This window comes from Cyrtonyx montezumae, unplaced genomic scaffold (genome assembly GCF_038088225.1).
Source record: "Cyrtonyx montezumae isolate F1298 unplaced genomic scaffold, pur_monq_1.0 scaffold_13, whole genome shotgun sequence".
Taxonomy (NCBI): Eukaryota; Metazoa; Chordata; class Aves; order Galliformes; family Odontophoridae; genus Cyrtonyx; species Cyrtonyx montezumae.
Genome location: NW_027071859.1, coordinates 25,089,188 through 25,108,987, shown reverse-complemented (window position 1 = coordinate 25,108,987; position 19,800 = coordinate 25,089,188). Strand labels below are relative to the sequence as shown.

Below are 19,800 nucleotides of genomic sequence, written 5' to 3'. Positions count from 1 at the left end.
AAAAAAACAGCTTTCAATACAATATATTGATCCTGAAGCCTTTTTCAGAAAGGATCTGTAAAGAGCCATGTAGTTCAAATCCTTTCCTGCAAACATACTTGCAGACAGTTTCTCAAAAATTCAAAAACCTTGCAGCTAATATTCTCATAGAACGTTAAAGGAATCTTCAAGGATGCTTGAAACTTTTAGCTAGGAATCTTCAGAAATCTTCAGGGAGACAGCAGAATTGATACCTGAGCCAGTAAAATGCATAACTAACAAATCTTGGAAAACTGAAAATATCTCAGCATTAAAAAGGACTAAAAGGCAAAATTTCTGAAGGGTTAATAATGCTCAAAGAATGCAGTAACTTATTAAGAACTATCAAAAGAGGAGAGACAGTAAAATATAAAAATCTAATTGAAGGCATTTTATGGTAATACATTTTCTCAGGTGTCTTCCTCTCTTTTTTTTTTTTAACCATGCTTATCTCTCTCTCTCCTGATAAGCCTGCCAGAATTACAGATCTGATAACAAAGGGTAATCACAACTGACATTGTTGGAATATTCCAAGATACCTGACTTAGTACCAATGACATTCTGATTAAAAGACTCACATGATATGTAAATTATCCAGTCAATTACATGGTTTGAATCTGTTTTATCAAGAGCTGCAAAATGTAGCAGTGTATGACACAATGTAAATGAACAGGGGAGTTTTTTACCTTGTATAAAAAAAAAGTTATTTAATACTTGTGTCAACTGCCTGCACAATTGCATAAATTTTGTAGATGTGTACTTTATTAGGCATCTGTGGGAAGGTTTTGGTAGCAGAGGGCTGCAGGTGTGGCCTCTGAGCAGATCATACCAGCTGCCATGTATAAGGTCAGAGCCAGCTCCAGCTGCTCCAAAAGGACCCCCTCACTGCCAGAGCAGAGACCTGAGCAATGCTGAGGATGCCTCTGGGAGATAAGATTTAAGACAGGGAAACAATGCTGTGTGACTACAGATGGGAGACAATGTGAGAGGAGAAGCCCTGCATCTACCAAAGTCAGTGCAAAGAGAAAGGCAGGAGGTGTGCCAAAAGCAAAGCAGAAACTTCCTACAGCGCAGAAGAGGCCTATGGTGGAGCACTCTGACCTCTGCAACCTATAGGCACCATGCAGAGCAGATCTTCCCATGTAGCAATGAAGCAATTCCCACAGTGCAGCAGTGGATGTGGTCTGGAGAAGGTTGCTGCCCATGGAGAGGAGTCCATGGCGGAGCAGGAGGTCTGGGAGAGAAGCCACACGTGGCAGCTGTGCTGGAGCAGCTCCTGAAGGATGGGCCCTGTGGTACAGAGGTATGTTGGAGTAGTGCTTGAAGAGCTGCAGCCCATGGAAAGTCTATGCAGGATCAGCTGGAGTAAAACAGGAGCTCATAGGTGGGACCCTATGAGGAACTGGGGCAGGGAGTGACAATGAAGGATTAGCAGAGATGAAGTATTATGGTTAAAGATGATAAAGGGCCTAGAACGTTTCTCTTATGAGGGAAAGCTGGGTAACCTGGGTCTATTCAGCCTGGGGAACACTGAGGGGCATTCTGATAAATGTTTACAAATATTTGAAGAGAGATGGGAGGTGAATAGGTGAGGCCAGGCTCTTCTCAGTGGTGTGTAAGTGATAGGACAAGGAGCAGTGGCCTAAAACTTGAGCGTAGACTAACATGTAGAAGAACTTTATGGTATGGCTGACAGAGCACTAGAATGGGTTGCCTAGAGAGGCTGTGGGGCCTTCTTCTATGAAGGTATTCAGGACACATCTGGGTGCCTACCTGAGTGATCTATTGTAGGCTACCTCTTTTGGCAGGGGCATTGAACTTGATGATCTTTTGAGGCTCCTTTACAACCCCTGTTATTCTGTGACTGGCTGCAGCCCTGCTGGAGGGAGGGGTAGAATCTATTTTTCAGATATGAAAAAATTAAGATAAACGTTAGAAAAGCTGATTTTGCAGTATTCTTCACAGAACGCAGGTACGTTTAGATTACTGAAGTTACTTTCATGCCACCTGGACTATTAAACACTTATGCATATACAAAGACTTTTCAATTGTTTTACATCTTAATATTTCAAAAAGTTCTGAAACTGCTTTTACTTTTCTCAGTTAACACTTCTGATATACATGTAGATTACTCTGAAAGTAATGCATCCTATTTATCTCCATGGAAACTGGAAGAAATATAAAAAGCACGATAACGCTATTTTATAGAGTGAATTTTCAGCTACAAAACACTATTTTTCAACCACGTCACCACACATTTTTACCAGCAATGAAGAAAAGCCTTCATTCCATGCTTGTAAAAATATGCATTAGCAAAGGTGACCTAATGTTTTACAGCCATTATGATGGTATCTTTGCTGAAATGCACCACCCACCACCCACTGTGCTCACATCCTCCTTTTGGTCTCTATAAACATTCAGTAAGCATTGATGAATGTGAATGGGTGCATGTTTTTCTCTATGGATGAATTCATTGACAGACTTTTGCTTCATACACACTTCCACGTGAGATGCCATTTTGTCAAACTGCCCTGCTGCTGCCATTTATCATGCAACAACAAAACATAACTGAAAAATGTAACTGAATATTGGCAGGAAGGTTCAGCTCCTACTGCCATACCACCAACATCCACTTCTGAGATTGTGACCAAAGGAGGTATTATTTTTGAAGCAGGCATCATATTCCTCTAGAACTGTAGTTCCTCTAGAACTGTACATTTATCAGTTCCTCTAGAACTGTACATTTATCAATTCAGTGATAAGTAAGTAAATGTAAAATTAAGTATTGTATCTCTATGTTTTGTTTTCCTTAAAGTGAGTAGCTATTCTTTAAGGAAGATCTTACTTGAAACTTCTGTAATACCAATGAGATTCTGTCTGTATCTTACTTTATCTTACTTGTTTCTCAAATTTTCAGATTTACAGTAACATTTGACTAGTCCTTATGACTAGTCAGATGGAAAAAATAAAAATAAGTTAAACGACCTTGCTTATTAGTGTACTTTATTAAACTCAATATTGGTGATTTTGAGCAGCTATCTATTGATTGCCTAATGGATAAATTGAGTTCTGTTTTTCAGAAGTGGCAGAGTGGGCCATTTGCTCTTCTCTATTGATTCCTTCTCATTTAGAAGTTCAGAGTAATTTGAACTGAACTCGGAAAGCTTTTAGTTTTTGAGCATAAAAAAACATTAAGGTCAAAAATCGCATTTTTAATATGTCACTCAGGTTTAAATTTTGCAGTAGCTACCTTCTAAAGTATACGGCTTGAGAACTGCAACAAATCATTTGCATGTGCTATTGATTTATGGTTTAGATCTTAGTTTGAATGATTTGCAGTAGCAAAGGCAGAAAATAGCTGCATTTAAATGTGCATATTACTTTCTTAAATATAGTACTAAATATTGTTACAGTAACAATACGTTATAGAAGCATGCATATTTTCAAGCTTTTAAGTAATGTACTGCTTTACAAAATAGTTAGCCTAAAATAAAAATGTCACTTTTTGTAATTCAAATTAATGAAATATATTTGCCATTTCAACTATAAGTTAAGTATTAAAGTATATTTTGTTGGCTACACTAAATGAATGCTTACTTAGATATTTAAAATTGCTTTATAAATAAAAATATTAGGTTCAGAACCAAATTTGACATTTTTAAAATATCTTATGTCAATTTAAATCTAAAACATCTGGTTTTCCCACAAGTGAAATAAGTGAATTAAACTGAAAACCTCTGTATTAATGAAAAATTGCATCTGCACATTAATCTTAGCTTTAGTACCCCAGAAGATCATGGCTTGTGTGACAGCATTTGTAACTTACACAAAATATACTAATTGTTTTGCTGTCCTTGAAATTAAATTTGACTACCACGTAAAATGAAAGAACTGTATGTCCATGCAGATTAGACCCAGGTGGTCACCTGTAGCATTAGTGCAATAAACTACCAAAGTAATTCTTTCCTTAAACCTCATGATCATTTAGAGTGTTCTTTTGTTTTTGAAAATGTTATGATTGGTTGCTGTCCAAATATATTCATAAAATAAACATTTTACATATATTTTGATCTTAATATAAATGTATATATTTTGTACAAGCAATGTACGGTGCTATTTATTTTCATAATTTTCTTTATGCAACTGTCCATTTAACCCGTGCTTTGATCGGCACATCCTTTTTGCAGGCAATAAATTATGCTACTAGACATGCAAAAATCTTGATTAAGATAGAATTAAATAACATTGATAATATTTTTATGTTCTTTAAGTAGATTTGGGTGTTTCTGCTAAATAGTTTAAGCTGAAAGGAAAAGGTTTTTGCTGAAATGTTCTGTAAAATTTGCCATGAAGGCTAAATTGAACTTATGAAGAAACTCAAAATACTGCTTTTTGCTTTTTTTATTGAAGCTGTAGATCAAATTTTCATCTAAATAATTCACTGTCTTTTTAGCTTCAGCATATATGATTAAGAAAAATGATTTTTTTTAATGATGTAAGTGTTAAATATTAGCTTGAATGCTCAGCTATTATATCATAATATAGTAAACTGATGGTTAAATTATGTATTGAAGCTAATATTTTTCTCCATTTGTATGAATAGTAAATAAAAGACCATACCTACTCTGTGTTTATTTCATTTTTGTCTTTCCAAGGTAGTTATAGTTTGCTACAGACTGGAGTAGAGTGTACTACTGCATTCAGATATGTCTAAAGGGTGTTTTATGTTTTCACTTCAATATTATTTACCTCAAAAAGCCTATAAAACATCCATAATGAACTGGATATGTTATAAGCAAGCAAACTGATGACTGTCCTCCATTTCCCTTTTTCAGAATTTCAGTGAGAACTGTGATATTTTAAAAAGGAGATGCATGCTTATGCAATATATAGCATCTCAAAAGTATAAGAAGTTATTACATTTAAGTTCATAATGAGTCACGTTTGTTTATCTAAATACTAGTTTTTTTTTCTTTTTCTGACTGCCTTGGATAAATTCTTTCTAAGCTTTCATTACACTTTAGATTTTTTATTAGATTTTCATTTCCAGTACTGTTCTATACACAATAAGAAAGCTTTTTCAGTCACAGAATCAGAGAATTGTAGGGGTTCAAAGGGACCTATAGAGATCATTGAGTCCAACCCCCTGCACAGCAGCTCCCTAGCCCAGGTTGCACAGGTAGGAATCCGGGTGGGTCTTGAACATCTCCAGAGAGACTCCACCACCTCTCTGTGCAGCTGTGCCAGTGCTCTGTCACTGCACTGTGAAGAAGGTCCCATGCACATTTGTGTGGAACTTCCTATGCTTCAGTTTGTGGCCATTTCCCCTCGTCCCATCACCACACACTGCAGAGAAGAGTTCAGCCTTGTCCCTTTGCTTCCTGCTCCTTAGATATTTATAGACGTAGATCAGATCCCCTCTGAGTCTTCTTTTTCTCAAGGCTGAACAGACCCAGGTCTCTCAGCCCTTCCTCATAAGGGAGGTGTTCCACATCATTTATCATCTTTGTAGCCCTCCACTGTACTCTTTCCAGGAGATCCCTGTCTTTTTTGTACCAGGGAGCCCAGAACTGAACACAACACTGCAGGTGAGGCTTTACCAGGGCAGAGTAGAGGGGGAGGATCACCTCCATTGACCTGCTGGCCATGCTCTTATTAATGCACCCCAGTATCCCATTGGCCTTCTTGGCCACCAGGGCACACTGCTAGCTCATGATCAACTTGTTATCTATCAGGACACCGAGGTCCCTTTCCACAGAGCTCCTCTCCAGCAGGTCATCCCCCAACCCGTACTAGTGCATGCTCTTATTCCTCCCTAGGTGCAAGACTCTACACTCGCTCTTGTTAAACCTCATCTGGTACCAGTCTGCCCAACTCTCCAGCCTGTCCAGGTCTCGCTGAATGGTAGCTTAGCCTTCTGGTATGTCACTGTTCCTCCCAGCTTTGTATCATCAGCAGACTTGCTGAGGGTGGACTCTATCCCCTCATCAAGGTTAACAATGAAGATATTCAACATGATCAGAGAAAAATTTGTTTTGGATGTAATCCACTTTCTGAAGTTGATTTTAGAATGAGGGAGCAGTGAGGGTGGGCTACATTGAAAGGAAAGGTGAACTGCGATTCTCATCAAGTATTCCAGAGCAGGAGCCTCACCATCAAGGATCTTGTATTGATGAGGTGAATGAGGGTGAGCAGGGCAGGATTGATAACAGTATCTATGGTTAGCTTGGCATGACAGATCACCAGTCAAACCTACAGCAGTGGAGGAGGTCTGAGGTCAAGTCAAGGCGCTAGTCTAAAGGCTAACATCAGCATACCAAACAACAGATAAATAGCTGCAAGTGCAAGAGGGGACTTGATGTTTTTCTCAGCAATTTTTCTAAAAGCTTCTGTGCTGTCTGGAGTTTCTCAAGCCTAACACTTGCATTTTCAAAATTGGTCCTGGTCTGAGATAACCCAACTCACAAGAGAATCTGTGACTCTTATATTGAAATCATGTAGTGGAACTAGGTCATTCATAGCTCATATAATCTATGTTTCAGGATTTGAAGGTACTTACTGTGAAGTTAACAGTGATGAGTGCATCTCTCATCCATGCCAGAATGAAGGTATCTGTGTGGATGGGGTTAACAGTTACAGGTGAGGAAAATTACTTGTACCTAGTAAAATACATAAATATTTATCATTAGGTATTTTGGTCCTTTGCTTGTATTATGTTTGCTTTCCTTCAATTATGTAATACATCTTTATTGTTGATATTTTATTAGTAGTTATTTTATCATGAGTTTGACACATTACCGGTTTTGTTACACTGAAAATATTTTTGTGGTCAAAAAAGAATTCACCATACATGTGAACTCAAGAATTTATTGTTAGGCTAATTAAAATCTTAACAATCTGATCATGTATAAAAACAGCTATTACTAATCTAGTTACTATAAAACTAATATTCATAATACAAATTAATAAAAAGGAGCTTCATAGCAATGTAGTTATTAGTTCTTGTGCTTGCTATGGTTCTTCTCACTAAGTCTATCTGGATTGCGAAATCAAGGGTATAAGACTTACTCGAGAACTGGGAGCAGTTTTGCAAATCACTGGCATTTGAAAGTCTTTGCTAGACAGCAGTTTTATGGTCTTCAGTCTTGTACCTGATTGAAGCTATTTTTTATGTTTCCTTATCATGATTTATTCATTTTGTACTATTTATCATCTCCCTCGGCATGCAGGTGGCTATGGTTTGTAACACTATGACTGTCCCAGTGGGTTATATTCTCACCATAGGTGCCAAGTTGAGAGTTGAAGCTATAGTGGGAGAAACAGCAGTCAGCTGATTCCAGAGTAGGTCTCAAAATAAGTGAAAATTGCCTCAAGTCAAGGCCAGCCCTGAATCCCATCACTGCTGGGTCAGTACAAAATCTGTGGTCATCAATTAATAATGATAAAAATATAATTTTCTATGCTGAATTTACTGTACTTAAAAAGTTTGATAAGATAAAGTACTTTCTAACATTCAGAAAAAAAATACATAATTCTCGAACTGATTCTTACTTCTCAAAATATGCCACATGTTTTTCAGGAATCTCTTTTATGGTAAACTGAAAACTAAACAGTGACATCTTTTTTTGCTAGGTGCTCCTGCCAGCATGGCTTCACTGGGGCACTCTGTGAAGTGGAGATTAATGAATGCTTATCAAGACCCTGTAAAAACAATGGGACTTGTCTGGACCTCATAAACAGGTTAGTAACTACAGATAAATAATTTTTAAAAAATCAGAAATTTCTTTATATATAAAGTCTACTTCAATATGTTAAGTTTGAGATGAGACCTTCAGCAAAAAACAAGGATTCTCTATTTGAATGAAGTAGGCAAGTTCTACTGTTTCAGCTGTTTGTTTCTTAGGTAATCTGATTTTATTTTATTTTTTATTTGAGATAAATGAAATAGGATAATTGGTCTTCTGTTAGATAGCTGTATTTCTCTTTTTAGTGTCCAGCAATGACATTTCCTAAGGGAACTGTTTACTAATAAAGTTAGGGGCAATTATAAGAGAAATACTGTGCCTTGTGTCTGTGCAACACTACAGTTTTTCAGAGGCTTGTGTCAAGATGTCAGCCTTTATGTCATTATGTGTAGGTTCAGCTAATATTGTGCACACTTTCCCTACTAACATTAAATAAATAAGAGCACTGGATTGCTGTTCTTGCTTTAGAAACATGGAAATGAGAAAAACTCGTTAATTATTTTAATATAAATGGTGATTAGAGATGAGAGCTTGACATCAGAACATACTTACAACTTCAGAATATCAGGATAGATCATGATTTTGATTCTGTTGAGTTACCAGGTTTTCTCTTTTCTGAAGATTCCTCTGTAATTGTGCACCTGGATACTATGGGTCTCTATGTGAGATAGATGTAAATGAGTGTGAAACTCTGCCTTGCCTGAATGGAGGAAGCTGTATCAACAGGCTTGGAGGCTATCAGTGTTTCTGTTCTCCTGGATTCACAGGTATAGTCCATTCCCTATCACACTGGAGATGGATTTTTCACAGGTTTTAAAAGTTTTAATTTCATAGTGATAGCCTCAACTAAAAGAATGAAAAGGACATGAGATTGTTTGCTTTTTGGAGGATAAATCAATATTAATTCAGATAGAGCTTTGATCCAATTCTTGCTAAGGAGCTCAAGATGTTACTTAAATTTAGGGTTGATTTATGGCTTCTTTAGTCACCTGTAAATTAAGCTGAAACACATTTAAAGAGAGATTGAATAGTGCAAAGAAAATTGCTGAAGTTAGCCAAGAAATAATGAATTGTCACACATACAAAGAATCTGTTTATACAGATAGAATAAAATGCTACTTCGTCATTTAGGTTTGCACATAACCATAGGATTACTTTGACTTTTCCAACATATTGGACTGACAGTGTAGCTGTTAAATCATTACATTTTTACAGAACTAATGTCAAAAATGTTGATAGATACAGATACGCTAATTTAGTAAAATTTTAGATAATATAACTTGATGCTGGCATTTAATGCTCTCCATGTAATTTATGTTTCTGCATGTAGCAGAACAATTCATAGTTTCATGTTCTGATATATCCAGCTTAAGCAATCTGAATATATTTGGGATCGAGTAACTGTTCTTGCAGAAATATTTATAGTTGTCTGCCTCAAGTTGCATGATTTCTGTATATGTTCTGCATAAAGTGATGTTTTGTACTCATTTCAGCCTGTGATGAATATAACATAAGTTGATAAGATTAAAAATGATTCTCTAGGTGTCTCAAAGACTAAGAGAAATGCAGAACAGAGAAAATAGTTCAGGGAAAATACATATGGTTGTATAACCTTCCCTTTGTCATAAACTTTAATTTATATCTCACACTTGTTGTATTCATCAGGTTTTTTTTCTTGACATGTCAGCAAAGTTTAGGAAAATCCATATAACTTCCTTGCTTAAAAGTTTAAAAGCATTTTTTCTCAGAATATTTTCTTCAGAAAGTGCTGTGTTCAAAATAGTTACTTCTTGAGGATCACAGAAATTTGGTTCAGTAGTGGTGCAGTAATGTAGTGGTTCTGCACATTAAAAATTGTAACTACTGAACTTTAAATCAACAGTCTTCACCTTTAATTATTCATAAAAGACAAGATATCTGAATTGACAAGCTTCTGATTTGAAAAGAAACAAGGCATCTGCAAGTATGTTATGACTCATTTAACTAAAGAAGTTCGTTTTCCTTGCTTATTTAACTTACAAGGAAAGCATGTGTTTTTTCCTTTATTTTTATTATTTTGTGTTCTTTATCAGCTATAGTAGTTGTTTTCCTTACAAGAAGTTATCTACTGCTAAAAATTCTTTACTCTTCTATATATTTATAATGGCAACTGTTATTATTTAGAGTTATTTATTAATTAATAATGGGGCTGTGATAATCTTGGTGGTTATAAGTAAACACTGAATCATTACTTAAAAAGTAGTCATGGATTGTTCATCACTTAATTGTAGTGAGTGATTTTTTTTCACCCTTGAAATGCACCATATTGATCATCCACAGAACATACCAGTCTCTGAGAATATCAGTTCTCTAAGAATAATTCATTCACCACAAACTTTCTGGAGAATCTGTTGCTTTCAGAAATCTGAAGGGAAATAAGGGTTTTAAGATGAAGTTGCAAAGCTGTACGTGCAACATCTTCACTTTAGGTTATGTTTGCTTTCAAACATAGAAGAGAGTTTAAAGTGTAAAGGCCCAGAGCAAGTGAAAGGCAGTTTGATTTCAAAGCAAGGTCTTTTCAGAGCAAGTCATTTGCTCCTCAGAACAGTGAAACAAACTTCAGTAAAATTAGATTGTGTGAGTCAGTGTGTTGGAAATACTCCACTTGAATATGCTGTACTTTATGGTGGTTATCAATGAGTGGTTTAAGGCTCTAAGAACATACTAAAATTGGAGGTTTTTTTGCATCTAATACCATCTACATTTTTTGCTAATTATAAAACTGAATAATTCCTGAGGAGTAGTATTGAAAATAGGATTTTTGCCTACTTGGTGAAATATGTTAACCTGTCCCGTTTCCATTTTTCCCATAGGACAATGTAACCATATCATTTCTATCTGGGGATAATACTGTCTCAATGTAAATTCTATTTTATGTTATAAAGTTTGCGTCATTTGATTAGTCAGACCATCTAATTCCTTGTGATTCAGGACAAATGTAATTTACAATAAATAAATAGGGAATGTTAGTACTGGGAAGACTAAGACCCAGAAAGAATTGTTTTTGAGATTGAATCTATCATAAATCATACTTAATCTTACTCAGAAATATATCTTGATGATCATTATGAGTCTGTTCCAACTCAGGATATTCTGTGATTGAATGATTCTCTCACTTCATTATTCTAATTCACAACACTTAAGTATGAAATCAGATTACAGATACTGAAATGCAGTGTTGTACTTCACGTTTTTCTTTTCTACAGGAGGTACATACCTTTTAAAGAATATTTAGCACAGTTTCTGAAGTGTGATGACTGTGAAATATTCCTGTTAATTACACTGAAACAAATACTGCAGAAAAATACATTCATTGCTATTGTGAACAATGACTGTGTCAAGTGATTCCCTGGAAACATTAAAAAAAAGTCTGTTTTAGATTTAAAAACTTAGCCATTACAATACAAATAGCTCATAGATGATTTTTCATAGGTAACTTAGCAAAAAGTTTAGTATTATATCAACTTCACCATGGAAAAAGGTATACACACTGTTTAACACAGACAAGTGTATGAATTGTATATAATGAAAGAAAACATCTTACAATTTCAAAAATGTTAGAGTTTACGGTCTTAACTTTTAACTGTATGACAAAACTGATTTCACTAGTTTAAAGGAAGGTGTACTTCTACTTTTCAATAACTTCATAAATTTAAAATAAAAAATATACATTCAAAGGATTCTAGCCATCTGCTCTGCTGTCACATCAAGAAACCCTGCCTAAACAAGGGTGTCTTCTGCTATTTTACATTTTTGTCTCCCACTGACCCTCTAGAAAGTCATTTGTTTCCCATGGGTTCTAAATAAGCACTACAAGATTTACACAGTCATATTGGAACCCAGATGCCTTCTCATATAGTGCAGTAACCCAGCTTAGGTAATGTAATCATTCCCTGAGTGTCTTCAGCATCAACTGAATTGGTCTACAAGTTCTTGTGATGACTTTTATCTCTACAGATTATATTGCAGGCTTAGACAGCTAACATATAGACATTAGGTGTCTTCATATAAAACTGAAGAGAGAATGGCAAGTGCTTCATTGTACTTGTTGAATTCTCTCTTCCAGATGCTAAATACTTTTTCCTTTGTGGGCTTCCACCATCTGAGGCTGTCTGGATGGTCTTTAAGGAGTCAGATGGAGTCTAGACTCATGATTTATGCAGACAGGAATGGAAAGAGTCAAACACAACTGAGCTACCAACAGATGTAATACAACTGAAAATATGTGAAAAAGTGATAATTGGTCTGATTCTCACCAAAGTAAACCCAGTAATACAAGCAAAAATATTGTCAACTTAAACAAAAATTTAAAAATAAAACATAAACAATTGAATTTCACTCTTGAAAATTGCCTTTTCTGGAAAAATAGCCCTTCAAAGTTATTTTTGAGTTAAAAGAATGCTTTACTATGAGTTAAAAAATGTCCTAATGCATTTTCTATTAATTTTTTAACTGAAAATATACCTCTTTCAATCATATTGGTAATATTGGATGTGTAAGGACTGAAGTGAAAAAATATTTCTTTTTTTAATGTACTTGTCAAATCCCTTGTTGTTGCCCTAAAAATTCGCTGCCAGATTGTCTTTAGAATTCTGATAGCTAAAAGGGAAATCAAATGAGAATCAAAGGCTGTTTCAGCAATGTAATTTTGACTTGACAGGTTAATAAGCATTTGTTATAGAATCTGAAGGTACAGTGAAAACAAGTAGAACTTGACTCATTGTGGAATTAAAATTAAAAGGAAAATAATGACTTATAATCAATGAGTGTAGCTATATTGTCATTATCAAAAATTAATGTAATGTTGCATTCTGAATGTGCATTGATATACAGTTAGTACATATCAAGAAAAAAATATATATTCCACTGAGTTTGATGTTTAAAAAAAAAAGGCTAATTAGCGCATTAAGATAGCTGCGCAATATAACAAAGTAATAACCAATTAAGTATAATATATTATGATCACTTACACTTAAAGACTTTTTCATGATTCAGGTGTTAATCCCTTTTTCTTTAAATTTTACAGCCCTAACATTGTTGGATGAAAGTGCAATTCAAATAATACAGACATGCCTCAAATTAAATAATCTTTTTTGCTCATAAAAAATTGCTTTATATTGAAGTATCAACTATACATTGACTGGGCCACCAAGTCTACTGCAGAATGAATTGAATTAGAAGTTTTTTTAACTGGATAATTATTTTGGACAATGTCTTCTTGCTTCATTTAGAAGAATTCTTCGTTTAACAAGTGTTCCTACTGCACTCAGACAGATTTACTAATTTGTACTTCTATAATTTCTGTTTAGTTTTTGCCCCTGGAGATTAACTAAATAATTCTAAGGTACTTTGCAAATACTATGGTGGCTTCTTGTTGTTGTTGCTGTTGGTTACTTATAAGGTAAAAAAGAAAAAAAGACATGGAGCTAATTTATCACTTATAATCATATGCAGAACAGACTCAACTTAGGCAAAACTGATGTCGTTGCCAATTAAAATAGATTTTTGGATGGTCAGAAATAAAGAAATTAAGATATTCCCTTTCCCTCACACCGCAGTTCTTTATTGGCTCATTGTTTCCCAATTGCTCTTATATCCTTCTCTCTAAGCAGTGCAGAGTAATGGTAGGTTGCAGTAATTTCTTAACAGCTTCTCTGCTGTTTCCTACTCCTCACAGTTTTCTCTTGTTCCAGCATGTGTGGGACTTCGCTTGGTTCATTGCTGAGCAAGCTGCAACCAGCTGAATCCAGCACTAGGCAGTCTCAGCCTCTTCCCCACTCCACCTGCACCTCCCCCATACAACACCTTGATACACAAACCCAAAACACAAAAAAATAGTTTTAATGGTTAGAACACAATGTGTTTAAAAAAGAAGTATACAAGTTCAAAATTCTTATTCAAACAGCCAATTATTAGATAGGTATTTTAAAAAAATGCTCAAATGAAAAGAATTATTGCTGTGAAAGTTCACTCATCCTTTCTGCAGAGCGCAGTAGTTATTTCTTAAATTCAAATACTTAGTCTCAATCTCAGACATATCCCTTACAACCTAATTTTCACTGTGATGTCAGTACAAATTGACATTTGGAAGTAACAAAGGACGTATTTAAGTTCTGTGTTAAACTAAGTCAAAACCTTGGCTTAAACTTTAGTTCATCTTCTGTTTTATGTGTGATTTTGGGTTTGAAGCCCGGTTTTCTTTATCCTGAGCCTCAAAACCTGCTGTTTATTTTGGCTGCCTGGCAAAGAAAACTGTGCTCTGCTTTTTATGCAGACCTAACAAAAAAAGAAAAGTTTGGTTTATCTGTTTGACCTTCACAGCTGCTTCCACAGCTTTATGCTGCCAACTAACTGGCAGTGATTGCATCTTATTCTTCAGAGCTGTTTTTACTACCTGGTATTGATATGCAGAGGAAGAAGAGCAACTACATAGCTAGAAGAATATCTCATCTACTTAAGAGTTAGAGGGAAGGAATCTCATGGTATGCTTCTTGAGACATCAAAGCAAGATGCAGCTTGAACATCTAAAGAAGCCAAAAGTGATTGATGTGCTGAGAACAAATCTAATATGTATACTGCTGGCAGATCTGGGTGGAAGTATCAGTGTATGTCTTTTAGTTTAATAATTAGAGCATTCACATTAATTTTGGTAATTTTAAGGACAGTGAAGACTCCTATCTTGAAGAGGAAAATTCACCCTATCAGTTTTCCTGAGATGTGCTGTAGTGTCCATGCTTTAAGTTAGCTTGACTTTTAAGGAAAAAAAGAGGCACTTTCTGCTGTACTTGCTGAATTTCAACACCATTCAGCAGATTTTGTGGGCTACAAGAAATGTTTGAGAGGACTGTGTATCATCTCAGGTCCCCAGAAATGTCTTCAAAGTGGGTTCGCTCTATCAGATCTTCCCAGTGTCTGATGTGAGGCTGGTTGACCTGTAGTTCCTCAGAGAATCCTGGTTTATGGGAGGAGGTGAGTACAATGTTTGTCCTTCCCCAGTGAGTGGGGACTACCCTTTTAGAGTGAGAACTTTCAACAGTTTGCATAAACTTTCAGCCTTGATTGAAAGCAGCTTTCCAAGGATAAAGCTAGTTTTCTCAGCACCTCAAGATGCAATGCATTGGGTATTGAATTGCAGGAATCAAATAGAATTTGTAGATGTGGCCCAGAACAGAATGCCAGAACAGAAACAAGTCACCCATGGTTGCATTACCACGTCTAATTTTTAGCCACTTTTATGAGGTAACCTTATGATGGTTCTACTTCAGATCTCATAATTACAACATCACACTGGTGCATAGAGTAAATTCTTAGAAAAAAGATTTTTGTGGCCTGACAAGACTACTATGCCATACAGCAGTGACTTCCAACTAGGCAGTTAGATAAATGTTTGCAATTCCAAAGCAGTGATGTTATTGAACAGGTATGAATCCTGGCTGTGAGAAAGAAAGGTCTCCATCGTATATGCAAACTCTCTGGTCTTTAGGTAGGTAAATTCAAAAACTACCTACATATAGTTTATTTTATTTTATTTTTATTTTATTTTTTATTTTTGTACAGAATAAGCTCAAAATATGTGATTCTACAATCTTTTTTTGCCGTCTTCAGCAGCAGTGACTCAAATGTGTATAGATAATGAAAGTCATCATTTGGAACCTGGATGACAGTGCACTCTCCTTATTTAGTAGAATATAATTGTTTTTGGTTTACGTATCTATGCATTTAGGGAAGAAAATCCTTGTCTTTTGGCAAGGAATATCTAAAAGTAAAGTGTTTGTTTTTCATGCTCATTACTGTAAAATTTGACTGTGTATTTATTATAGTAATTCTAAGATGATTTCACCTATGTGCTGTGTAGTTAGTTACTATCCAGACAGAACCAGATTCTCTTTCTGGATTTGTACATGTTAGTAAAAGTGGAACAGAACAAACTATGCATATTATTGTTGAGTGCTGAAGAGAAGCAATATGTTATCTATGAATAAGATATTTGTAGAAGGCATCGTGTTATAAAAGACTGGGAAAAAATCTCAGTTTGATTCACTCACTTTTATCCAAATTTTCTGTGCCTTCACAGAGATCACTAATTCCATATATCACGTATATCATATTGACCAGAACAAAGTCTCAGATCTCTTTTCTTGCACATAACGTGTAGAATAATGCTGATTCATGCTTTCCTACATTGTCTCTGCGTCTCTAGCTTGTCTATTAAATAATAATTACTTCTACTGAGTAGAAAAAAAAAAAAAGACCAGTACATATCTAATTCAATACATGCCATATATGCGATCTATCTAAAATGTTCTTGCTCCAAAGCTAGCAAATTTGGAAATATTAGGAAAAAGTTATTTAATTATTTAGTGAAAATGAAGGACAGTGATTGCTTAAACTCATGCAGTGAGCACCAGTGAGCATACTGTACATCACAAGACAAGATTTTGCAGCTATATTGAACATAAAAAGGTGATTTTAACTGCATCAGCATGGTGTCAGCCCCAGCCTAATTCATTCTCTTGAGAGACGTGGCAGTAAAGCCAGATATAGTGCCATACTAACAAGACTAAAGTGCTTTTGACCTTCCAGAGCTACTGCTTTAAACATATTTCTTAGGAACTCTAACACTCTACTGCATTACACTGCCTAGACATGCGCTGATAGTTCTTTCCTCTTTTTACAGTTTTCTAAAGTCCTTAGGTACTTGTCTCCCATGTGGATTTTGTAGAAAGGTTGATTGCCTCAGAGTTATGGATCTTTCTGAGACTGCCAAGCAGAATACTTTAAATTTAGTAGCTGATATGCTACTTGTTTAATACAGAAATAACTTACTACGTGGCAGCTTTTTCAAGTAAATGTCTACGTGAGAACCATAGTTCTCAAGTGCAAGGTTATTTGAATTAGCTTGACTATAATGATGAGATCTTTCTGTGATACCTGAACTGATCTTCCATAACTTACTTTTTTGTCAGATATCAAATTTTGTCTGTCTATGTCTAAGGTGTAATTAATACCAGAAAGCTGTCTTTGAGTGTAGCCAATCCTCACGTGTCAGATCTTGACGCTAGCATGGACAAATCCTATGGTCTGTGTCCAGGTTTTCCTGATAAGGCAGTTAATTCCCAGGCAGACTACGTGTCTAGTATTTATCTGTTGGTAACACTTAGGAAGTATTAATAAAATGGAAGGTTGAACATTTCTTCTGTTAGTAATTTCTGTTTACTGGAATATTGTCATAATTCTTGTTATTTTTATAGTTGTTGCCACAAAGGGACTATCAAAGAAATTGTAGTACTACTAAGAATAATTTAAAAAATCTGTTTCTCCATTAAACTATTACAAGAATAGAATCACTATTAAGCATTCCATCCTAATTATAGAAGTGCTGCTTAGAAATTCTTCCTGTGGAGAAGGATTTGCAGGGATGGTGAATGAAAAGCTAGACGTGAGCCAACACTGTGTGCTTGCAGTCCAGAAAGTGTCAGAAGAGTGGGCTCAGGGAAGTGACTGTCCCCCCCTGCTCTGCCCTTGTGAGGCCCCATCTGGATTACAGTTTCCATGCCTGTGGTCCCCAGCACAGGAAGAATACAGAGCTGTTGGGGAGGGACAAGAGAAGGGCCACATAGATGATAACAGGAACAGCGAACCTCTCCTTAAGAAAGTCTGAGAAAGTTGGGCTCAATTAGCTTAGATAAGGGAAGGCACTCGTGAGACCTCACTACAGCCTTCCAGTACTTGAAAGGAGCTTATATGCAGGAGCGGGACTGACTTTTTACACAGTCTAATAATGATAGGACAAGGGGGACTATCTTTAAAGTAAAAGGGGAGAGATTTAGACTATATGTTAGGAAGAAATTTGTTACTCAGAGGGTGGTGAGGCATTGGCATAGGCTGCCCAGAAGCTGTGAATGCCCCATCCCTGGACACATTCAAGGCTAGGTTGGCAGCATAATCTACTGGGTGGTACCCCTGTCCATGACAGGGGAGGGTAGAACTGGACAGTCTTTATGGTCTCTTCCAACTTAAGTCATTCTGTGAGTCTACAATTCTGTGATTAGGAGAGAATTTAAATTAACTAAGGGCTTTGGGAGCTAAAATTGTGCCTATATTACACAGACATTATACCCAAAAGAAATCTGAAAAAACACGGATACAACTGTTAGAGACTTGATCTATGGTAATACAATTGTTACTGCTAGCTAGGGAAGTCACTGCACTTTTCAGCAGCTCTTACTTGGGAATGATCTTTGAATATATTCAAGCATGCTACTTTGCATGTCCTAAAGGAGTTTCTACTCTGTAAGAGTTACGAAGACTCAAGGGATTGAAATCTCAATTTCTACACAAATTGCTCTGCTACAGATACAATGAAAAAGGAACTTTTAAGCAGCTTTAGTGTTAACAACACAGGAACATTATGCATTATAATGCCAGTCTGTTCTTCTGTGATTTTGCAGTATTTCTTTGAGCTTTCTATAAGTTGTAAATGCATTTAGTGTCTAAATCTTCTACATTAAGTTATTGTTGTATTTATAAATGATAAATGTAATAAGAATGTTTTAATGGTGATTTATGATATTGTTCCTTATTGTTTCTTTCTTTAGCTAAGAATTGAAAAAATGTCACGACCAGGAACCATTTAGATAAAAATAATTCATTATTGGATGTTTCAGTCAATCATAGCATTAAATAACAAAACAAATCACTGCTGAGGGAGTGCTTCATGTAGCAGAACACAGAATATATTAGAACAGTTACTTTAAAGCCATGTTTCTTTGTATTTCTGAAGAGTATGGCAGTGATAGCATCATGGTTCTCTAAAGCTGTCTTTGTCTGCAAACTGTCTTAGCCTGAAAAGGATTCAGAAAGGTAGATGACTTCATAAAAACTGTTTTGTTCACTGAAGTAGAATGGGCTGACATTCCCTACTAAAAACCTAGCAGTTTCTTAGCAATTCTACTGTTTGTTCCTAGCTTGTAATGAAAAAAATGTGTGGGGTAAGTCTTTGGGTCTTGATCATTATGTGATTGGATCTATTTTATTTCCCTGCAGTCTCCCTAAAACACTGTTCTAAATTGCAAAATTCTCACGTGACATAGATAGTGAAGGTATTTTGCTACAGTATTTAAATGAATCAAATATGTTTGCTTTAACATACTACTCGAAGCATACCTGAATTCTAAGTAATATATTTGTTGCATCAGTAAGTTATTTCTTGATTTATTTCCAAGTTTCTGTACTTCCTTCTTGCCTGCATGGAGTCTCAGTACGCGTTCTTTACTGATGTAGTTTTCCAATTTTTTTGAGGGAGTTGAATTTAACCCGATAACGTTCTTAAATATCATAAAAGTATTGAAAATGAAGCAATTAAATCCATGCTGTTCACAAGTACTTTTGCATGTAACCATGCTCAAATTCTTTTGCACTGTCATCTGCTACTTTGACCCATCGCATACTTTTGATCCCGTGCATTTTGCCGTTAATCAAGCTTCTCAGGTCAAGCAACAAGGGAAATTTCATTCTTAAATGAGAATAATTCATGTTGGAATGAGCCTTGTGAGGTCTCTAGCCAAAACTCTTGCTGAAAGCGATGTTAACAATGAGATCAGACCAAGCAGCTCAGTGCTTTGTGCAGTTAGGTCTGGAAAACCTCCAAGGACAGCATCGTTCTCATTTCTGATAGCGCATTTAAAGTGTAATTGGAATATTATGTTATATTAGGAGTAGTAATCATGATTCCTTGTGTCCCAAGAAGAGAATGACACATTGAGTTTTTAGCCATATTTGTAGTGACTTTCATTTTTATTTCAGTAAAAAATACAGCATAAGTACTTCTGTTTTAAATAGATATTTGTACTGACTTTTATTTTCATTTGAGTAGAAAATAAAGCACAAGTACTTCAGTTTTAAATAGGAATATTAAAGAGTACATAAAATGTGCTTAACAGAGAAGAAAATCAAAGGCTGTAATAATAATCATAAAATTAGTACATTCTGGAGGCAT

At 35.6% G+C, this 19,800-nt stretch overlaps 1 protein-coding gene across 1 annotated transcript in view; it reads left to right on the top strand.

Annotated features, from left to right (window-relative positions):
* EYS (eyes shut homolog) overlaps positions 1 to 19,800 on the top strand; it is a 718,119-nt gene that overhangs the window by 292,876 nt on the left and 405,443 nt on the right. The window contains exons 23-25 of the mRNA XM_065730862.1: positions 6,561 to 6,657; positions 7,651 to 7,758; positions 8,385 to 8,530. Coding sequence (XP_065586934.1) covers positions 6,561 to 6,657; positions 7,651 to 7,758; positions 8,385 to 8,530 — 351 coding nt within the window. The remainder of the gene's footprint in view (positions 1 to 6,560; positions 6,658 to 7,650; positions 7,759 to 8,384; positions 8,531 to 19,800) is intronic.